This window comes from Trichechus manatus, unplaced genomic scaffold (assembly GCF_000243295.1).
Source record: "Trichechus manatus latirostris isolate Lorelei unplaced genomic scaffold, TriManLat1.0 scaffold00005, whole genome shotgun sequence".
Taxonomy (NCBI): Eukaryota; Metazoa; Chordata; class Mammalia; order Sirenia; family Trichechidae; genus Trichechus; species Trichechus manatus.
The window spans coordinates 24,579,862-24,600,532 of NW_004443941.1; the positions used below are offsets into that span (position 1 = coordinate 24,579,862).

A 20,671-nucleotide genomic window follows, 5' to 3' on the forward strand; every position below is an offset into this window, starting at 1 on the left:
GGTCAAAGAGCTGGTGGAAGACCAGTTTGGCCTGAGCCTCTTGAGGGAGGGAAACAGGAAGAGGAGGATGGTGTGGGATGAGGTTAGGGATTCAGGTTCTGTTCATGAAGTTTGGATTTTATTCTAGGTGTAATGGAAGTGATAAAAGAATTTTAAGCAGGCAGTAAACTGATAAAATTTGCCTTATTAAAAGTATATTCTTCCTGTTAGCTACAGAGTGGATTTGAAGGACGCAAGACTGGAGAAAAGATGGCATTTAGAGGCTATTGCTGGTAATCTTGATCAGAGGTTGGCAGATTTTTCCTGTGAAGGACCAGACAGTAAATATTTTTTGCTTTGCAAGCCAAGTGGTCTCTGTCACAAGTACTTAGCTCTGCCACTGTAGGACAGAAGCAGCCACAGACAGTAATTGAACAAATAAGCATGGCTGTGTTCCAATAAAATTTTATTTATGGACACTGAAATTTGAATATCATGTAATTTTTCATGTGCCATGAAATATTATTTTGATTATTTTCAACCATTTAAAAAAGTAATTTAGCCCACAAGTTGTACAAAAGCAGGCGGTGGACTGGATTTGGCCCCCGGACCATAGTTTGGCCAGCTCCTGTTCTAAATAACAGAAATGGTATCCTTGAAGTTCGTGGAAAATGTAGGTTTATACATTTTGTATAAATAGGACTTGGTGATGGAGTGGATTTTTAGGGGAGGTGTGAAAGATGATTCCCAGGTATCTGACTTGAGCAATTGGGGAATGGAGGCCGTAGTTATTGATAGGAAAACCTGGAAGAAGTACAAGTTTGGGGGAAAGAAGAGTTCCATTTTGGACATGTTGAGTGTGAAATGTCTCTGAAATTTCCAAGTAGGATGTGTAAAGCCTTGCATCTTGGGAGATATAAAGAAAGATGAATCATATACTCTAGGGACCTAAAAGTAGCAATGTAAACAGACAGAAGCACATCTATGTTCATTGCAGCACTATTCACAATAGCAAAAATATGGAAACAACCTAAGTGCCCATCAACAGATGAATGGGATAACCAAAATGTGGTACATGCACACAATGGAATACTACTCAACTGTAAAGAGAAATGAAGTCCTGATACATGGTTGGACCTCGAAGACATTATGCTGAGTGAAATCAGTCAATCACAAAAGGACAAATACTGTATGATCGCACTTGGATGAAAAGACAAGAATAAGTAAATATATTTAGACCAATGGCTGTTAGTGGTTACCTGGGGCAGGAGGAAGGAGAAGGGGAATTATTCTCTGGGAAGTAATGAGTTTATGTTTATGGTGATGGGAAAATTGGCATTGATTAAGGGTAGTGGTTGCACAACTTGATGAGTATAACTGATACCATTAAGTTGTACACCAAAGAAAGGACAAAATGGCAAATACTGTGTTATATATAATTTTGCAACAACAACAAAAAAAAGAGGCTAAAGTTGCTGATACTACTTAAGTACATCCAAACACTTCATAAGATTAGTTCTGTTAGTTCAAAGGTACAGGGTCATAGCTTTGTGGGACTGTCCAGTTAATTGGCCTAATACTGTTTTTAGAGTTAATGTTTCACTCCCTAGCTCGGTAAGTAGTGGGTCTTAAAAGCTTGGGAGCAGCCTCCATGATAACAACAATTGGTCTCTATTCTCGTGGAGCAGCAGAGGAAGAAGGAGACCCAGGAACTGGAGAAGGAACTGGACTGCAGGTTTAACTGCCTCCATGAACTACTGCCTCCTTACCCAGAAAACCAGAAGAACTGGATGGTACCTGGCTACCATTACTGAGTGTTTTGATCAAGGAATCAGTAGATGAATCCTGATCAAAAGGGGAAAATTTTTGGAACAGAACTTCCAATTCTTACAGAATCCAGACTTAGTGGAGGTATTGAGACTGGAGAAACCCTGAATCTGTCACTCTGAGAAAACCTACAAACCATGAACTGAAATTATCCCGAGGCTATCTTTAAACTAAATAACTGTTTAGCTAAATTAGTAAAGAATGTTCACCATGATCATTGTGCTCTTTTAAAGAATTATCTATATGAGAGTAAATTGTCAACTGTAACTCTAAAGCATAGATGAGACATTTAGTGAGTAGCGAGTCTAAGTCAATGGTGGTGAAACAATATGGGTAGAGAGAGCGAGAATAGTGACACAATATGAAGACGGTAGCCAGTGTTATTGAATTGTACATGTAGAAGTTGGTGCATGGGTGTATGTTCTGCTGTGTATAATTTCACCAAAATTAAAATTTAAAAAAAGAAAGATGAATCAGACCTAAGTTCCTCAATATACCTAAATCCTTCTGTACTAGGAGGGAAGATGTTATATGTGTAATTAACTGTGATGATTAATGGTTTTTTTTACCTGTGATGAGGATCTAAAAATTTTCATTTCTAGAATTCTTTTCCGTAGGGTATATTCCTACATATATGTAAAGGTAAGGATGATCATTGCAGCATTGTTTATGAGAACTAAAGATTAAAGACAACTTAAATGACCACCAATAGAGTCCCTGTTAAATAAATCATAAGATATTCACACAATGGTAGGGAAATGAATGAGGTAGATCTGTATTTATAAATATAGGATGATTATTCTATAACTATATAAATGTATTATTAAGTGAGGGAAACAAGGTACAGAGCAATATGTATAAAATGGACTTATTGCTGTTTAAAAGGAGGGTGAGAGTGAGATGCATACACACACACACACACACACACACACACACACACACACACATCCATATACTATTTCTGGAAGTTTGTATCCTGGCGATCTGGGTTGGAGTGAGACTTACTTTGGTACTACTTGAATTTTTATTGCTATGCGACTCTTAGTTTTTTAGTTTAAAAAATAAATTAATGCAAATTTATAGTAGTAATACTACTAATGTCCTGGGTCCTACCCTCTGAGATTATTTCTAGGATATCAAAAGATTTGGCAGGGGGTTAGAGGGAAATTTCTATTGGACTTGAAAGAATACCTAAAATGTAAACTGAAAGTTGTGGAAATGGGGAAGAGCATTGCTAGCTGTAGGAATGTCATGAGCAAAGGCAACAAAGAGGCAAGGACAAGAGAGAAATCATAAGGTAGAAACAAAAGAAATAGAGGGAGCATGGAATTCTCAATCTTAGGAAAATTCACCTTATTATTATTATGTTTCTTCATGGTAGGCTATATCCATAACTTTGACAAACAAAGGATTATTATGTTTATTTGGATTTATGATAATTGTATTAATTTTTTTCTGTTTCAGGTGAAAATGAGTTCTTCAGTAAGAAGAAAAGGAAAACCAGGCAAAGGAGGTGGAAAAGGATCTTCTAGAGGAGGAAGAGGAGGCAGGAGTCACAGTAGTAAATCTCATGGGGGTGGTGGCGGAGGAGGCAGCGGCGGTGGTGGCAGTGGCAATAGAAAGGCCTCAAGTAGAATTTGGGATGAAGGAGATGACTTTTGTATCTTCAGTGAACCCAGGCGCTCATCCAGGTCATTATACTCTTTGAATGTTCAAATATGGAAACAATATCAATCTCTAATGTACAGGACAACAGATGGCCGAGAGAAGGGGAAAAGAAATGTTAAGCGGTTCTGGGCAAGTTAATTATTCCTCTTATTTTAAAACTTGGTAGCCCCCCTTTGTATAACCTCTTCTAAAGATATGATGGTAAATGACAGCTTTTTTTTTTTTGGTTAGGTTTAAGTCAGATGTTAACTTTGTTAACTTCTACACCACACCATGAATTTAGTGTAATGGCTGTTATTGCACCCAGTGTTACCAGGAAAGTAAATATTGCAAATGGTGAAAATGATTTTGAGTGTTCCTTAGGCATTGTAGATAGATGTTAAAATTGAGGCCTAACTCTGCTCTTTCTAGTTGATGAATTATAGATTTTCCACCCACACCAGCCAAATCATCACTGGTATTTCATGTGGTAACCAGTGACAGTTGTCACTTCCAGGCTTCTCTCATATTCAACTTTTAATTAATGACTAGACTATGATAATTCTGGTAATTCTAATGAGTATTTAATGAAAGTGAAGATTTCTGCATGTTATACGGTATTAGTATAAAATTCTTACTGTCTCAAACTGAACTGTGAGCTGAGGTTTACTGGCATTTTTAGAGATGGAAGGATTTCTTTGAAACTATATACACCAGAAAAAAAAAACCCTGTTGCCATCAATTCCAACCCATATATACATACACATACATATACACACACACACACATGCATGCACATACACACATACACGTATATACACACATTCACACATTCATTCACGGGAATAACTCAAATACGAATTAGAGAGGAATCTGGATCCGTGCTGCAGTTTAACTGCATCATACATGCTTTTAACTTTAATGAATTCAACTTTTAACTTATATACATTCAGAAAAAAAAGAAAAAGAGAAACAAATAGGATTTAACTCATTTAAACTTCCTACTAAATGAATCCAGGCCCCATAATGAGCAAGATAAAAAGGAATGTGCTATTTCCTCAGTCAGTCTCAATTTCCAAGTTCTTGTAGTTTTAGCCTCTTGCTAAAATAGAATATGTGATTTCAGGATTTAAAAAATTTTTTTTCATACATGGCCGCTAAAATAACCAAATACTTCATCTAGTATTCAGCTAGAGAATCCACATTTTTTCCATTCTGGAAGAAAGGCAGTTGTTTGGACATATTGAGAGACAATATATTAGTCTCAAACTTGACACTTTTTAAAGGAATGTCCCAGAGTAATTTTAAGCTACATAGCACCAAATGTTATATACCAGATGCAGTATAGCTTAAAATTACATACTTTTAGATACTTACTTTAGACCCTAACTTCTGAGTTAGATGCAACTCCACTGTTTTCTAAAACATAGAGCCTTAGACATTTACTCATCCAGCAAATATTTACTGAGGGCCTACTAAGCACCAGCACTGTTTTAGGGACTAGGATTATAGCAATGAATAAATTATTGTCCTTGCCTTCATAGAATGGTGTTTGGGGTAGAAAAGCTGTAAACAAACATGTAACATTACAGGTGGTAAGTGCTATGGAGAAAAATAAAGGAGGGTAAAAAGCATAGAAAATGCGGGAAGAGAATTGCTGTTCTATGTAGAGTGATCAGAGAAGACCCCTCTAATAAGGTGTCATTTGAGCAGATACAAGAAGGAAGTGAAGTAGTGACCCATGAAGCTATCTGAGAGAAAAAACTTTCAAGGCAGAGGGAAAAGCAAGTGCAAAGTCCCTGAGGCAGGAATGTGCTTAGAAGGTTTAGGGAGTAGCACAGAAGCCATGTGGTTAGAGTGGATGAGCAAGGAGGAGAGTGGTAGGAGGTTAGATCAAAGAGGCTAGACTGTAGGACATTATAGGCCGTTATAAGGACTTGAGCTTTTGCTTTGAACAAGATGGGAAGCCATTGAAGAGTTTGAGGCAGGGGTGCATGATATTATCAATCATTCTGGCCAGGATTGCTGTATCTAATATATGCCTTTGTGTGAAGTAGAAAATAGTACCCCTTCTCTGAGTGTTTGTAGCCCCACAGCAGGATGCATGTGTGCTGTGTGGAGAATGTATGGGAAGGTGCATTGGAATCAAGGATACTAGGTAGGAGGCTCTCCTAGTGGAGATGTCAAATAAACAGTTTGATGTATGAGTCTGGATTTCAGGAAAAGGTCTAGGCTAGACAAGTAAATGTGTGAATCCTTAATGAATAAATGCTATTTAAAGACATGGGACTGGATAAGATCCTCCTAGGGAGTGAATATAGTTAGAAAAGAGTTCTGAAGTTTGAGCACTGGGGCACTCCAAGCTTTAGAGGTAAGGGAGATTAGGAGAATCAGACAAAGGAGATTGAGGAGGAATTGCCAGTTAAGTAGAAGGAAAACTAAGACTGTGATTTCTAGAAGCCAAAAGATAAAGGTGTTTCAAAGGAGAGAGAATGATCAGTTTTTAAGAATGCTTCTGATAGATCAAAAAAATTGAGCACTGAGAATAACCCACTGAATTTGGCAATGTGGGCATCATGGGTAACCTTGACAAGAATTGTACTGGTATACTTGGTGGGGAGGAAACCCTGATTGGAGTGCATTTCAGAGACAAGAGGAAAGGAAGTAGAGACAGTGATTTAGATAATTCTTTTAAAGGAATTTTGCTATAAAAGGAGTGGGGGAGAGGAATGGATAGAGGGGAAAATGTGCAGTCAAGCAAGGACTTGTTTGGTTTGTTTTTTTAATATTGTTTTTGGGTGGTGTCAAGTCGGTTCCTACTCATAGCAACCCTACATACAGCAGAACAAAACACTGCCCGGTCCTGCACCATCCTCACAATCATTGCTATGTTTGAGCCCATTGTTGCAGCCATTGTGTTGCACCCATCTCGTGGAGGGTCTTCCTGTCTTTCACCGACCCTCTATTTTACTGAGCATGATGTCCTTTTCCAGGGACTGGTGCCTCCTGATAACATATCCAAAGTACGTTAGACGAACTCTCGCCTTCCTTTCTTTTAAGGAGCACTCTGGCTGTACTTCTAAAACAGATTTGTTTGTTCTTCTAGCAGTCCATGGTATATTCAGTATCCTTGGCCAACGCTGTAATTCAAAGGCATGCATTCTTCTTCGGTCTTCCTTATTCATTGTCCAGCTTTCACATGCATATGAGGCAATTGAAAATACCATGGCTTGGTTCAGGTGCACCTTAGTCCTCAAAGTGACATCTTTGCTTTTTAACACTTTAAAGAGGTCTTTTGCAGCAGATTTTCCTAGTGCAACACATCATATGATTTCTTGACTGCTCTTTCCATGGGTGTTGATTGTGGATCCAAGCAAAATGAAATCCTTGACAACTTCAGTCTTTTCTCCGTTTATCATGATGTTGCTTATTGGTCCAGTTGTGAGGGTTTTGTTTTCCTTATGTTGAGGTGTAATCCATTCTGAAGGCTATAGTCTTTGATCTTCATCAGTAACTGCTTCAAGTCCTCTTTACTTTCAGCAAGCAAGGTTGTGTCATCTGCATAACGCAGGTTGTTAATGAGTCTTCCTCCAATCCTGATGCCGCATTCTTCATATAGTCAGCTCATAGTAGACATGTGTATACACTTAATGGGAATTATCCAAAAGAGAGTGAAGAACTGATGGTGCAGAGAGGGGGATAACTGCTGGAGTGTTTTCTTTGAGGAGATGAAAGGGATTAGGATCCATTGTAAGAATACAGGGATTGATGTTAGGATCAAGTATGATTCATCCATAGTAACAGGAAGGAATGCAGAGTACCTGGGTATACAAATAAATGGTGGATGAGATAGGAGCATATGGAAGTTCTCTTTCTCTCTCTCTTTCCCTCCCTTCCTCCCTCTTTTTACTAATCATGAGGAAATGATGAGTCAAATCCAGATTATGAGAATATCTACAAGACAGTTGGCCTGAGCTCTTCAAAAATTAAGAGTTTTAAAAAGCATGATAACTAAATGTCATTTTTTATTATATACCAGATAAAAAAATTTATAGTGTCAAAATAATTGACATTATTGAGTCAGTTGGGAAATTTGAATATAGACTATACATTAGATAATATTACCGTATCGATATAAAATTTCTCGAGAGTGGTAATCGTATTATAGTTACATAAGAGTATATCTCAGCTCTTTGGAAATACACGCTGAAATATTTAAGGATGAAACATGCTATTTGCAACTTACATTCAAATGGTCCAGCAATATGTATATATACATATATAGAGACAGTGGGGGTGTGTGTGTATCTTTGTGTATTGTCATACGTATGTGTGTATAGAGACAGTGACGGTGAAGAGAGGCATATATATATTTGTGTGTTTGTGCATATGGCAAAATGTTAACAGTTGGTGAATCTAGATAAACAGGGTTTATTGTACAATTATTCTAAATATTTTTAGATTTAAATTTTTTCAAAACAAAAAGTTATAGGAAATGATGGATTTTAGATGACATCACTTCTCTTCAGAAGTTGCAACTAAGTAGTTAAAAGTCACAATCATTTCTGTTTTCTCCTTTACTACAGTTTTGCAAAGATTAATGTGTGGGTCTTTTCAGATTTCCAATAATGTGTTGGATTTTAAATATAGAGAAATTTTCTTCTGTTGTACTATATTTGTGCAAATTTATAATAAACCAGGCCAAAGGAAAAGAAAATCAGTAAATAAAATTAAACTTTAGGACTTATTATTGTTTTAAGTATTTAAAAGAGTCCCTAAAATAATCTAAATTCCAAAAATGAAAGATTGGTGAAATAAAGAATGATACATCTATATCTCTATGTAACCATTTAAAATTATGTTATGAAAGAATATTTAATCTTAGGGAATACCACCATTATTTTAATAAGGGAATAAAGCAATTTATAAAAGATTACACGTGCTGTGCAATTTTATAAAAAATGAATATGTATATGAAAAAGAATGGTATGATTTGGGGTGGGCTTTTTTTCTTTTTTCTCTACTTTTTTATTATTTTAATTTGTAGTTAGGAAGTACTGATAATATGGGTAAGTATTTAAAAAATAGGGTCTGATATTCACAAGTAAGATGAGACTCTGTTGATGGTTTTCAGATTGCATACCTAGAGTAGAATGAAATAAGTACTGTCATATGTGGCATATTTCTTTTCAAAGCCCTTACAGCACAGAAGGAGTCATCATTAGCCTTGTGTTTTCCAGAGGATTCTGGAGTTAATGAAGCCAGATGAAATTATTGAGAATTGGATCAGGTTTTCTCCACTAGTTCCAATTTGATCTCATGTAGATAGTTCTTAAAAGAGCATAATGCTTAAGGTAGACATTTTTTACTAGTTAAGCTAAACTATTGTTTGCTTTTAATAAAGTCTGATGAATGCTGTGGAAAACTGGAGACTCTCTCCACACTCATTATCTTTTGTGAGGTATTTGACAATCCAGTTCATGTTGTGTGTATCTGGGGACTCTGAGGAGAGTGTCAATGTCAGATTGCAGGTAAATGTATAATCTTATTGTCATGTCCTTTGTAGACCTAGCAGCGGTAGCGTAAGCAAAGGAGAGTCACGCCCCAAACGGAGGCCTGAAGCCAAAGTGCCCCTTCAGACTCTACATATGACTTCTGAGAATCAAGAGAAAGTGAAAGCTCTTCTCCGAGACCTGCAGGAACAGGATGCGGATGCTGGATCTGAGTAAATTATTTTATTTGAGCAATTATTTGAGTAAATTACTATGTTAAGGAAGTTGTATTGGTAGTGTGAAGATCCTGTATATCTTTGGAACCCTGGATGAATACTGATCCTGTTGTAGGCTTATAGTTAGTTGAAAATGAGCCAAGAGAAATACAAGAATAATTATGCAGTAACAGTTTTAGAGTAAATTTATTTTGCAGTATCCGTGAGCAGTGGTACAGATCACCTTTTCATCTTAATTTTTTTTTTCAGTTTTTCCTTTTTTTAAAATTTTATTTATTTTGTTGAGAATATACACAGTAAAACATACACCAATTCAACAGTTTCTACATGTACCATTTAGTGACATTGATTACATTCTTCAAGTTGTGCAACCATTCTCACCTTCTTTTTCTGAGTTGTTCCTTCCCCTTTAACCTAAATTCACTGCCCCCTAAGGTTCCTATCTAATCTTTCAGGTTGCTGTTGTCAGTTTGATCTCATGTAGATAGTTCTTAAAAGAGCATAATGCTCAAGGTAGACATTTTTTACTAGTTAAGCTAAACTGTTGTTTGGTTTTAAGAAGACTTCAGGGGATGTTTTTGGTTTAAGGTTTAAAGATTATCTCAGGGCAATAACTTCAGGGGTTCATCCAGCCTTCATGGCTCCAGGAAGTCTGGAGTCCATGAGAATTTGAAATTCTGTTCTGCATTTTCCCCCTTTTGATCAGGATTCTTCTGTCAAATCTTTGATCAAAATGTTCAGTAATGGTGACCAGGCACCATCCAGTTCTTCTGGTCTCATAGCAAAGGAGGCAGTTGTTCATGGAGACAGTTAGCCACACATTCCATATCCTCCTGCTATTCCTAACTTTCCTCCTCTGTTGCTCTAGGCAAATAGAGACTAATTACTGTGCCTTGGATGGCCACTTGCAAGCTTTTAACACCCAGGCACTACACAATGAACTAGGACGTAGAACAGAAGCACTGAACATGTTGTTAGGCCGATTAATGGGGATGTCCCATGAAACCATGACGCTAAACCTCCAAACAAGAAACCAAATCCCACGAGGATTTTGGTCGTACATAAGCAGCCTCAGCAGCTACTCTTTTTTTTTTTGGTCATTGTTGTAAATATGTCTCTCACACTTTTGCCAAGTCAGCTTTTTACAGGTGTACAACTTATTGACAGCAATTACAATAATCAACTGTGCAATGCTACCCTTAATCAGTGCACATCTTAATTTTTTCCTAGGACAGTACTACTATGGATTCAGTAGTTGCTTTATTAATAATCTTCCAGTAGTGAACAAGTAAAATATTTTTCTAAGAGCAAATACTGAGTTGATCAGAAGAAGTCTTAAAATTACACTTCTCATGGCCATCTGCCTCAGAGAAACACTTTTACTCTAAAGTCTTAGTCACTTTTCTTCTTCCTCCCCCTCCATTGCATTTTGGCTATTTTGCCTTGTGATTTCAGTTGGAGAAGTTCATTCTTTCTTTCCATTTACTGGAATTGATGAGTGGTCAGTTGTGATCAGCTCAATTTCCATTCTATCTACAAATCTCCTATCTCTCTCAGATTTAGGAAAAGGGGCTTACGCAGCAAAATAAAAAAGCAGAGTTTTTAAGAATAAGAAGAGAGAGAGAGAGCCAGAGCTTCTGTGGTTAGGGACACAGGCTCTGGGTTCAGACTGCCTTGATTAAAATCTCTAGTTGCTCCTTGCCGTGTAACTTTAATTTAAAAAAAAAAAAAAAAAAAACAGTTGCTGTCAACTCGATTCCAACTTGTGGTGACCCCATGTGTTACAGAGTAGAACTGCTCTATACAGTTTTATTTGCTATAATTGCAGAAGCAGATTGCCAGGTCTTTTCTTCTGAGGCACCTCTGGGTGGACTCGAACCTCCAACTTTTTGGTTAGCAGCTGAGTGCAACTGTTTGCACCACCAGGGACACCTGTATAACCTTAGTCAGTTACTAATCCTCTCAGAGTTTTAGTGGTTCATCAGAAAAAGGGCATCCTACTAGTGTCTCTTGGAGTTATTGGGAAGTTTAAAAGAGATTGTAGATATAAAGCACTTACACAGTACCTGACATGTAATAAATGCTTGATAAGTATCAGTTGCCAAGAGGTGAATTACAAGTTAATGAAGGATTAAAACAGTGACTGAAGAGTAGTCAGGATTTTATGTCCTTTGGCTTCTTGAATTACATTCTTAGACCCTTGCTAAATATTTCTTTGAAGTAAGTAGAAATTAGACCTAATATATAAAAATGTTACCTTTGCTAGGAGAGGTATTTCTGGGGAAGAGGAAGATGATGAGCCTGATTATTGTGATGATGAGCAGTACTGGTCAGCTGGACGAGAAGCTTCCCTTGTTCCTGATCCTAATCCATTGGAATTTACTGGCCCAGCCCTGGTGGAACCACATATTCCAGAATTTACATTCTCACCATTTGCAGTGCAAAAGCTTTCCAGGTGATTGCTTTTAGCATTTATGGGAGTTTGGAGAGACTTCAAGGAAACAAAAATCATCTTATAAATCCAACTACCCTTCCTTCGGTACTTTCCTATTGTGTGGGTTCTAGCAATGACTGAGAGGCCTAATAGTCTATCTCTTTAGGCCAATTATTCTAAATTGCAGATAGGGGGTGGATTTAAGGAAGCATCATATTATCAGGGGTGCTTTTCAAAATACACATGCCCTGCCCATATATAGTCATAGTTTCATGTAAATGTATTAAATGAATTCTACTCCAGTGATTTGATATTACCCAGTCGTTTTTGTTGTATTTTGCCCTTGACAGGTATGGTTTCAACACTGAACGCTGTCAGGCAGCTCTGACGATTTGTGGTGGAGATGTTGGGGCTTCACTAGAATATCTACTCACCCAATGTTTTTCAGAAACATTTGGAGAAAGGATGAAGACCTCTGAGGCAGTTGCCCATATTAGCTTGGATGAGTGTGTGGAACAGCGACAGGAAGAGGCATTTGCTCTTAAGTCAATCTGTGGAGAAAAATTTGTAGAAAGAATTCAGAACAGAGTCTGGACCATTGGATTAGAATTGGAGTATTTGGCAAGTAAATTCTGCAAATCCAAGCAAAGGGGAAGTACCAAAAACATGCAGGAGACTTCACTTGAAACCTGTAAATTTTACCTCAAAGGAAATTGTAAATTTGGATCAAAATGCAAATTCAAGCATGAGGTACCCCCAAATCAGATTGTTGGAAGAATAGAAAGAAGTATTGTAGATGATTCTCATCTATATGAAGATGCATCTTTTTTATATGAACTAGAAATTCGATTTTCTAAAGACCACAAATACCCCTACCAAGCTCCTCTTGTGGCGTTTTATTCCACCAATAAGAATCTACCTCTGGCTTGTCGTTTGCATATTTCTGAGTTCCTTTATGGCAAGGCCTTGACATCTGCAGAAACTTCGGAACCTGTTGTATATTCTTTGATAACTCTTTTAGAGGAAGAATCTGAAATAGTCAAGTTACTAACAAATACCCATCACAAGTACAGTGTTCCTCCCAAGAACTTTTTACCAGCACCTTCTGGGACCAGGATGAATAATCTTACATGTTGTAAACCAGTGATTCCAAATAAGTCTTTCATTTCAAATCAGATTGCAGAAGGTATGTAACACACTGATCATGGGGAGGGCAATCAGAATAATGAATTTAGGAGTCAGAGTTTCTGAGGGCTGGTCTAGTGTCTCCCAGTGATCTTGGCCAAGTCATTCTCCTCAGTTCCATGGTGAAGACTCTTTGTGTCGCTGTGATTGGGCTCCATGAATTGAAAGTTTGTAGTGCTGTATAAAGGTTTATTTTAGCAATATAGCATCTCAGGGTATGAGGGACTTTGAAATACCTTCCCAGAAAGTCTTTCATTTAATTCATTTGGTTTCATATGTTTACTTCTGGTACTATATATGGAATTACTACAAATGAGTTTTTAGAAATGCTTCTCTTTCTACACCACCGTCTGTACCCTCCTGCTTTTAGTACAGTGGATCCTTGAAATTCATGAGAGTAGGGCTATCTTTATAAAGCCCTAAATCCTCAAATAAAGAAATGTTCGTGCAGGCTTCTGGCTTTGCCCAGATTCAGATCTGCTGCACAAATTCTGGTGCCACAAGTAACCATCTTTTCAATTTTTGTCGAAGAATTCTCTCTTATTTGTTTGCCGCCTTTCTTCCAGAGAAACAAAAGTTTTTATTATTTCACAAGAGTTCCTGGGTAAACATCAGTAAGTAGAGAAGAGCAAAGCTGCACTGAGATAGGGATCCTGGACAGTTGGCTGGGTTCACTCTGTAGCCACCTGACTTACTCCCAGATGCTATGTTCTAGGACATGGGATTAAACGTGTCCTTTGGGACATGACAAATTATGTGTCATGGGCATTTTTTTAAGTAACAGCTTTATTGAGATAATTCACATACAATAAAATTCACCCTTTTAAAGTGTATAATTTAGTGGTTTTTAGTATATTCACAGACTTGTGCAACTATCACCACTAACATTTCCATCTCCCCAAAAAGAAAGTCTGTACCCATTTGCACTCATTCCCCATATTCCTCTTCCTCCAACCCCTGGCAACTACTAATCTACTTTCCGACCCTATGGATTTGCCCGTTCTGGACATTTCCTAGAAACGCAGTCATACAATGTGTGGCTTTTTGTGTCTGGCTTCTTTCGCTCAACAAAATGTTTTCCGGGTTTATCCTTTTTTTAGCATGTGTCAGTACTTCATTCCTTTTATTGCTAAATACTCTTCCATCCTACAGATATACCGTTGTGGTTATCCACTCGTCAGTTGATGAACATTTGAGTTGTTTTGTGTCACAGAGTTCAGGGACACTTGCAGATAGTTGAAACTTTGACTGTTAATCTTGAGTGCAAAGACTACTGAATTAACAACAAAGCATGTCATTTTTACCACTTTGTTTTTAATTTATGGTTTAATGATAACCACTTGTACTGGAGTAAAGTTTATTTGAAGATGCATTTTAAGTTCTTTAGCAGTTGAAGTAGTTGTATTGAAATGAATGAACCTGCTTTAATCAAGCTTTAACTTTTTCTCCATTTTATGATTTTGTTGTTGTTGTTACTTTGTTAGATAGTGACTTCCCCCTTTGCTAAAGAAAGGGCTGCATATCGAAATGTTTCCTTTTATCCCCTTCAAGTTGAAAAAGAATCAGAGCCTGAGGAGGAGGCAGATGAGGATGAAGGCCCTGCACCAGTTATAGTGGAGAATGAAAGCTATGTGAACCTTAAGAAAAAGATTTCCAAAAGATATGACTGGCAGGCAAAATCAGTACATGCTGAAAATGCTAAAATCTGCAAGCAGTTCCGAATAAAACAGGTAGGGTGTGCTGAGAGAATGGCTAGCATTGCCTCCCTAATGTATGGATGAAGGGATTAGGAATTAGGAAACTTTGACTACTCTCCCCAGTATACTTTTGGTTCTCTTTCACCCTGAGGGGGCAAAGTTTCTGCATGCCACACTAACTAGGGTGCATGTTCTAGACGTTTTTAGGAAATCGAATGGCTGGTGACTACCAAACATGCATATACACACACAATTCAGATATTCTCAGAATCGTGTGGCTTTGGTACTATGATAGACAATCTGCTATGTGGAAGGGAAATTAATACTGTCATTTATGTTAGAAAAATCCATCTGTAAAAGGAGAAGGAGGAGGGGCTCTTACCCCATTTCACAGACTCAGGATAAATAACTTGTCCAGGGTTGCATAACTAGTAGGTAGCAACATAGGGGTCCAAGTCAATTTCTCTCTCTTCCCAAAGCGCATGTTATTTTTACACCACTCACATGAAGATCATTTTAAAAGACCTCATAAGTAAACTGTTAGGGCACAGTAGGATATAGAACAGAGACAGTTGCTTAATCACTTTGGGGATTAGATTAGATGCTGTCTAACTTTCCAGTTCTGAAGTTCTATGATTCTGAAATTTGACACAGTGTAACACTATCACATCTATAGTACAATACCCACTGAACATCAAAAAGTATATAAAATCGCACCATTAAGTATGGTAGAAACAAAAAATTATGTATTACATTTGATCATTGTGCTTAGAGGTAATCAGTTTATATGTTAAAATTATTTGCAGCAAATGACGTGTTAGTATAAATTTCTCGTATTATCCAAAAATACATCCATAGTTTTAATGTATAAGCAGTGTTTATAACGTTTATATCAGACTGAATGAGGTAGATATGGTGATTGGCTGAAAAGAACCTTTTAGGGAACACCCTTACTATTTTTGGTTTGGAAAGCAATCTGATAATGCTTAGAGCTATGCTGTCCAGTATGGTAGCCCTTAGCCACATGTGGCTATTTAAAGTAATTCAAATTAAACAAAATTAAAAATCTAGTTCTTCAGTTGCATTAGCCACATTTTAAGTGCTTAGTAGCCAAATGTGGTTAGAGGTTGCTGTATTGGACAGCATAGATAGAGAACATTTCATAAACACAGAAAGCTCTGTTGGACAGTGCTGGTGCAGAAACTCTTGCTAGGAAGAGCTGGATGGGTGCTAAGCAAGGGGTTATTTCCCTTATAAGATCTTTCCGTTTATTCAGATGTAGGAAGACCACACAGAATCCACAGCTTATTCTGGCTGATTGTCCAAGCCGACTTCTGACTAAGGTCATCTGCACCCAGGCCCGACAAATCTCTGCAGTCTCTTTCTGAACAAGTTTTTAAAGAAAGAGCAGAAATGGGGGGTCTGATGGTGGGACTCCAGATTCAGAGCTTTTCTGAAAAGTACTGAAAGCAACCTGACTGATGCCATATCTTTGATTTTATTAGGCTTCCAGACAGTTCCAGTCAATTCTGCAAGAAAGACAGTCACTCCCTGCTTGGGAAGAAAGAGAAACCATTCTTAAATTGTTGAGCAAGCACCAAGTGCTTGTCATAAGTGGTATGACTGGGTAAGAATACAATTTATTCATAATACAGCTTTTATTATAAATATATGTGCCCTGGTTACCATAACCACTTCTACTTTTAAAAAAACAGTTACTGGTGTTATTTGAGCTTTTTTCCTGTCAAATATTAAATACTTACACAGATGCTAATATTGTAGCTTCTGTAGCTAACAGAGCCACATTATAAAAAAAGAAAGAAAACTCAGAAATCCATCTAAGAACGTACAGACTTTATATGTTGTTGTTGTTAGGTGTCATCAAGTCATTTTCGACTCATAGTGACCCAGTGTGACAGAATAGAATATCTGTAGTCTTTATGGAAGCAGATCGCCAGGTCTTTTCTCCTGAGGAGCCACTGGGTGAATTCAAACTGCCAGCGTTTTGATTAGCAGCCGAGTGCTTAATTGTTATGCCACCAGGGCTCCTTCAATCTTGTATAGTTCTGCCTTTAAGGCAAGGGACCCAGCTAAAGACTATTAACAAGGCCCACTTTTAAATTTAAAAGCATAGTTTCAGAATATTTCGCTTGAAAAGTTTGCAGTTTTCGGAATTATTTTTATTTACTTAGAGCTTTTATCTGTTCTTTTAGGAACAACTTAAGCTGCATTATTTTACCTATTTCACACTCCCCACATGTTATGCAAGCCTATTTAGCAAGGACAAGTTGCAGGCTTAATTTAGTTTTTTTTCCAGCGGTTTTCAGTTTAATAATTACGTTTGTACCCAGACTCACTGATATAGTAGTAGCCTTGTTTCTCCCAGTGTCTTATCTTTTTAACTTCAGTACATTTATATCAAATCAATATACATCAAAGGGAAACATAAAAAGTATTTTAATAATCATGAGCTAATATTCTTATTTCTTTAGGATTCATATGTAGAGAAGTTTACATCCTTAGAGACATTTACAGACCTTAGTCTGATGTCTGTTCAATAGTTCCAATTGTACAAGTGATATTAAACTATTATGTGATTGTCCTGTTAATCTGAGTGCAAATTCCTAAGATTTATCAATTCTAGGTAATTAGTGTTAAGTAGTTTTAGAAGGAGGAATGCCGGTAGCACAGTGGTTAAGCCCTCAGCTGCTAACTGAAAGGTCATGTTCAAACCCACCAGCTACTCTGTGGGAGAAAGATGTGGCAGTCTGCTTCCAAAAAGATTACAGCCTTGGAAACCCTATGGGGCGGTTCCACTTATCCTATAGGGTTGCTATGAGTCGGAATCAACTTGATGGTAAGGAGTGTGGTAGTTTTAGAAGACAGGTGAAGCTGAACAACTTTAACTTTTATTATAACTTTCTCATTACATGTGATCACTTCTTTAGCACTTAAAAACTCATTTTAGGATATTTTTGTTTCGACATACAGATGTGGAAAAACTACACAGATTCCACAGTTTATTCTGGATGATTCTCTGAATGGGCCACCTGAGAAAGTGGCTAACATCATCTGTACCCAACCCCGACGAATCTCTGCAATCTCTGTCGCTGAGCGTGTTGCTAAAGAAAGAGCAGAGAGGGTGGGTCTGACCGTGGGATACCAGATCCGGTTAGAAAGCGTCAAGGTTTGTATGCACTGCTTATTTTCTGGTAACTGAAATTTATAATTTTCAAGTATAAAGAGTTCCTGGAGTCTGGCGATTTCATGAAAAACTTAGGACATGTGCTTTCAGGTCAGTTTAAATCAATGGCTACCTTTAGTAGGCCTGAAGTCTTTTTAGAAATATTTTGGTATAAGAGCTCTTATTTGGTTGTGCTTAATTTCCTCTATAAAGACCTTTTATTTTTTTATTGGCAGAGTGGGCTAGTAGATGCTATCTTGCTCTTCTTAGAACATGGTTACGTAATCCATTTAGCTAAATAAGGAGCAAACAAATTCAGAATTGATCTCATCACTCAGTATTATTTATATATTTTATAATAATTTTTAATGCGTTTTATGAGAGTCTGAAGCTTAAAATTGTGGCATGAAATAGAAAAGCTTTTATTGTTATAGCCAGCAAGAATCTATGCATTTAGTATGGTTTCATATTAAATGTAACTGCTGGTGTTTTGAATATTCTTTAATTCTGTCCATTCAAAATAGCTTGCCAGTAATATGTTTCTTTTTCCAAAAATGTCATGAATGCTTTGTTTTACCTTTATATGTAAGTCCTCAGCCACCAGACTGTTATACTGCACTACAGGAGTGCTGCTGAGAAGGCTAGAAGGAGACACAGCTCTGCAAGGGATTACTCATATCATTGTGGATGAGGTCCATGAGAGGACAGAAGAAAGGTAAACTCACACACCTCAAATGAGGATATGGCCAAAAGAATTGTGTCCTGCTTCCAATTCAGCTTTGCAGAGCTGGTATTGGTGATGTGCCATATGGTCGGTTAGGTTAGAAGACCTGCTTTCCTAACCTCTAGGGCCTGTGACATTACAAGTGCAATGAGAGCACATGTTCACCACTAGAAGAATGTACCTCATCTAATAGGCAATATTTAGCACCCTCCAGGGCATCGTGCTGAGCTGGGCACTGCACAAGTAGGAATAACAGGTGGTACAGCTGATGGATTGGTCAGTATGGTGCTTCTTTTTTGGTTCATTTGATCAGTCATTCAGTCCTGACATTCATTCATATATTTATTTGGCTTGTACTAAGTGCCAAATGCTATATGAGTTCTGGGAGATACAGTGGTGAACAAGCATTACAGTCTGGTGGGAAAAATGGATAATGAACAAATAAACAAACAAATAATTATAAATTGGAATAAGTACTATGAAGGAATAAGCATAAAAATAAATAGAAACGTAAAAAAATAAATTTAAGATGTTCAGAGATCTTATCTCTGAAGAAGTGACATTTAAATTGAGAACCAAAGTATGAGAAGGAATCCTCTGTGACAAACAGCAAGGACAACATGCACAAAGACTCTCTGGCAGGAAAGGGCGGCATGAGTTCAGAAACTGAGGGAAGGCCAGTGCAGCTGATGCATGGGGAAGGAGGGGAAAAGTGGCAAGAGGAAGAAGAAGCAAGAGCCAGATCTTCGGGGCTTTATACACGATGGATGATAAAACATTTGGATTTTGTTTTAAAGCAGTGAGAAGTTGTTAAAGGGTTGAGGCATATAATCAAAAGTCTCAGTATTTTTAAAGGAAGGGCCAGGTAGCTAGATGGCATTAATCTTAGTCTGTCATGTCGATCATGTCCTATAGCATTTAAAAAAAAAAAAAAAAAAAAAACTAGTGGGAAAAAGAGAGAGAGTCTAATGAAAATTATGTTTTCCCCAAAAGTATATACTATTATAATATCTTAAAAAGAAGAAAAATAGCCCAATTAAACTTAGTAGACTGACGAAAAAAAGTAGAAAACAGCTGATAGCAAAGCTAAAACAAACAAAAAGCTTTTAGAGTGGCCATCTAAGATACAACTACTGGTCTCTTCCCATCTGGAGCAAAGGAGAGTGAAGAAAACCAAAAACTCAAGGAAGCAATTAGTCCAAAGAACTAATGATCCACATGAATCATCGCCTATACTAGACTGAGACCAGAAGAACTAGATGGTGCCCGACTACTACTACCTACCGCTCTGACCAGGAACACGATAGAAGGTCCTGGTTAGAGTAGGAGAAAAATGTAGAACAAAATTCAAATTCATAAAAAAGACCAGACTTACTGCTCTGATAGAAGAAACTGGAGGAACCACTGAGACGATAGCCCTAAGACACCCTTCTAATGTGGAACTGAAGCCACTCCTGGAGATCACCTTTCAGCCACATAATAGGCCTGTAAAATAAACAATAACACCCATGAAGAATGTGCTCCGTAGAACAATCAATTAAACAAGACCAAAAGGGCAATGTTTGTCCAAAAGCAAAGATGAGAAGGCAGGAAGGGGCAGGGAAACTGGACAAATGGAAATGGGGAACCCAGGGTGGAAATGAGGAGAGTGCTAATACATGTGGGGATTGCAAACAATGTCACGGAACAATTTGTATATGAATTATTGAATAGGAAGCTAATTTAATATGTAAACTTTCACCTAAACCCAATAAAACTTTCAAAAAGAAAAGAGAGAGAGGCCCCAGCTACTGCTGATAAAATGTTTTCAAGAACTGAACAGGGAAGCCATGTGTCTTAGTTTTCTAGTGCTGCAATAACAGAAGTACCACAAATGGATGGCTTTAAAAAATAGAAGTTTATTTTCTCACAGTTTAGGAGGCTACTAGGCTACTAATTCAGGGCACCAGCTCCAGAGGAAGGCTTTCTCTCTCTGCTGGCTCTGGAGGAAGGTCTTGTCATCAGTATTCCCCTGGTTTAGGAGCTTCTCAGTGCAAGGACCCAGGGTGCAAAGGACACGCTCTGCTCCTGGCGCTTCTTCGTTGGTAGCATGAGGTTCCTCTCCTCTCTGCTCCTTTTCTCTTTTATATCTCAAAAAAGATTGACTCAAGATAAAACCTAATCCTGTAGATTGAATCCTGCATCATTAACATAGCTGCCTCTAATCCTGCCTCCTTAACATCATAGAGGTAGGATTTACAACACATAGGATAATCACATTAGATCA

The 20,671-nt window shown here is 37.6% G+C and overlaps 1 protein-coding gene across 5 annotated transcripts in view; it reads left to right on the plus strand.

Annotated features, from left to right (window-relative positions):
* DHX57 (DExH-box helicase 57) overlaps positions 1–20,671 on the plus strand; it is a 74,823-nt gene that overhangs the window by 3,427 nt on the left and 50,725 nt on the right. For 2 of the 5 annotated variants that reach the window (XM_023735737.1, XM_023735734.1), the window contains exons 2-9: positions 3,271–3,497; positions 9,020–9,178; positions 11,448–11,636; positions 11,966–12,801; positions 14,352–14,530; positions 16,003–16,124; positions 17,489–17,684; positions 18,272–18,396. In XM_023735737.1, coding sequence (XP_023591505.1) covers positions 3,277–3,497; positions 9,020–9,178; positions 11,448–11,636; positions 11,966–12,801; positions 14,352–14,530; positions 16,003–16,124; positions 17,489–17,684; positions 18,272–18,396 — 2,027 coding nt within the window. In that variant the 5' untranslated portion in view covers positions 3,271–3,276. Of the gene's footprint in view, positions 1–2,798; positions 3,498–6,975; positions 9,179–11,447; positions 11,637–11,965; positions 12,802–14,351; positions 14,531–16,002; positions 16,125–17,488; positions 17,685–18,271; positions 18,397–20,671 lie in introns of those variants that run through there. The other 3 variants (XR_002824827.1, XM_004369541.3, XM_023735745.1) reach the window with 2 other exon arrangements.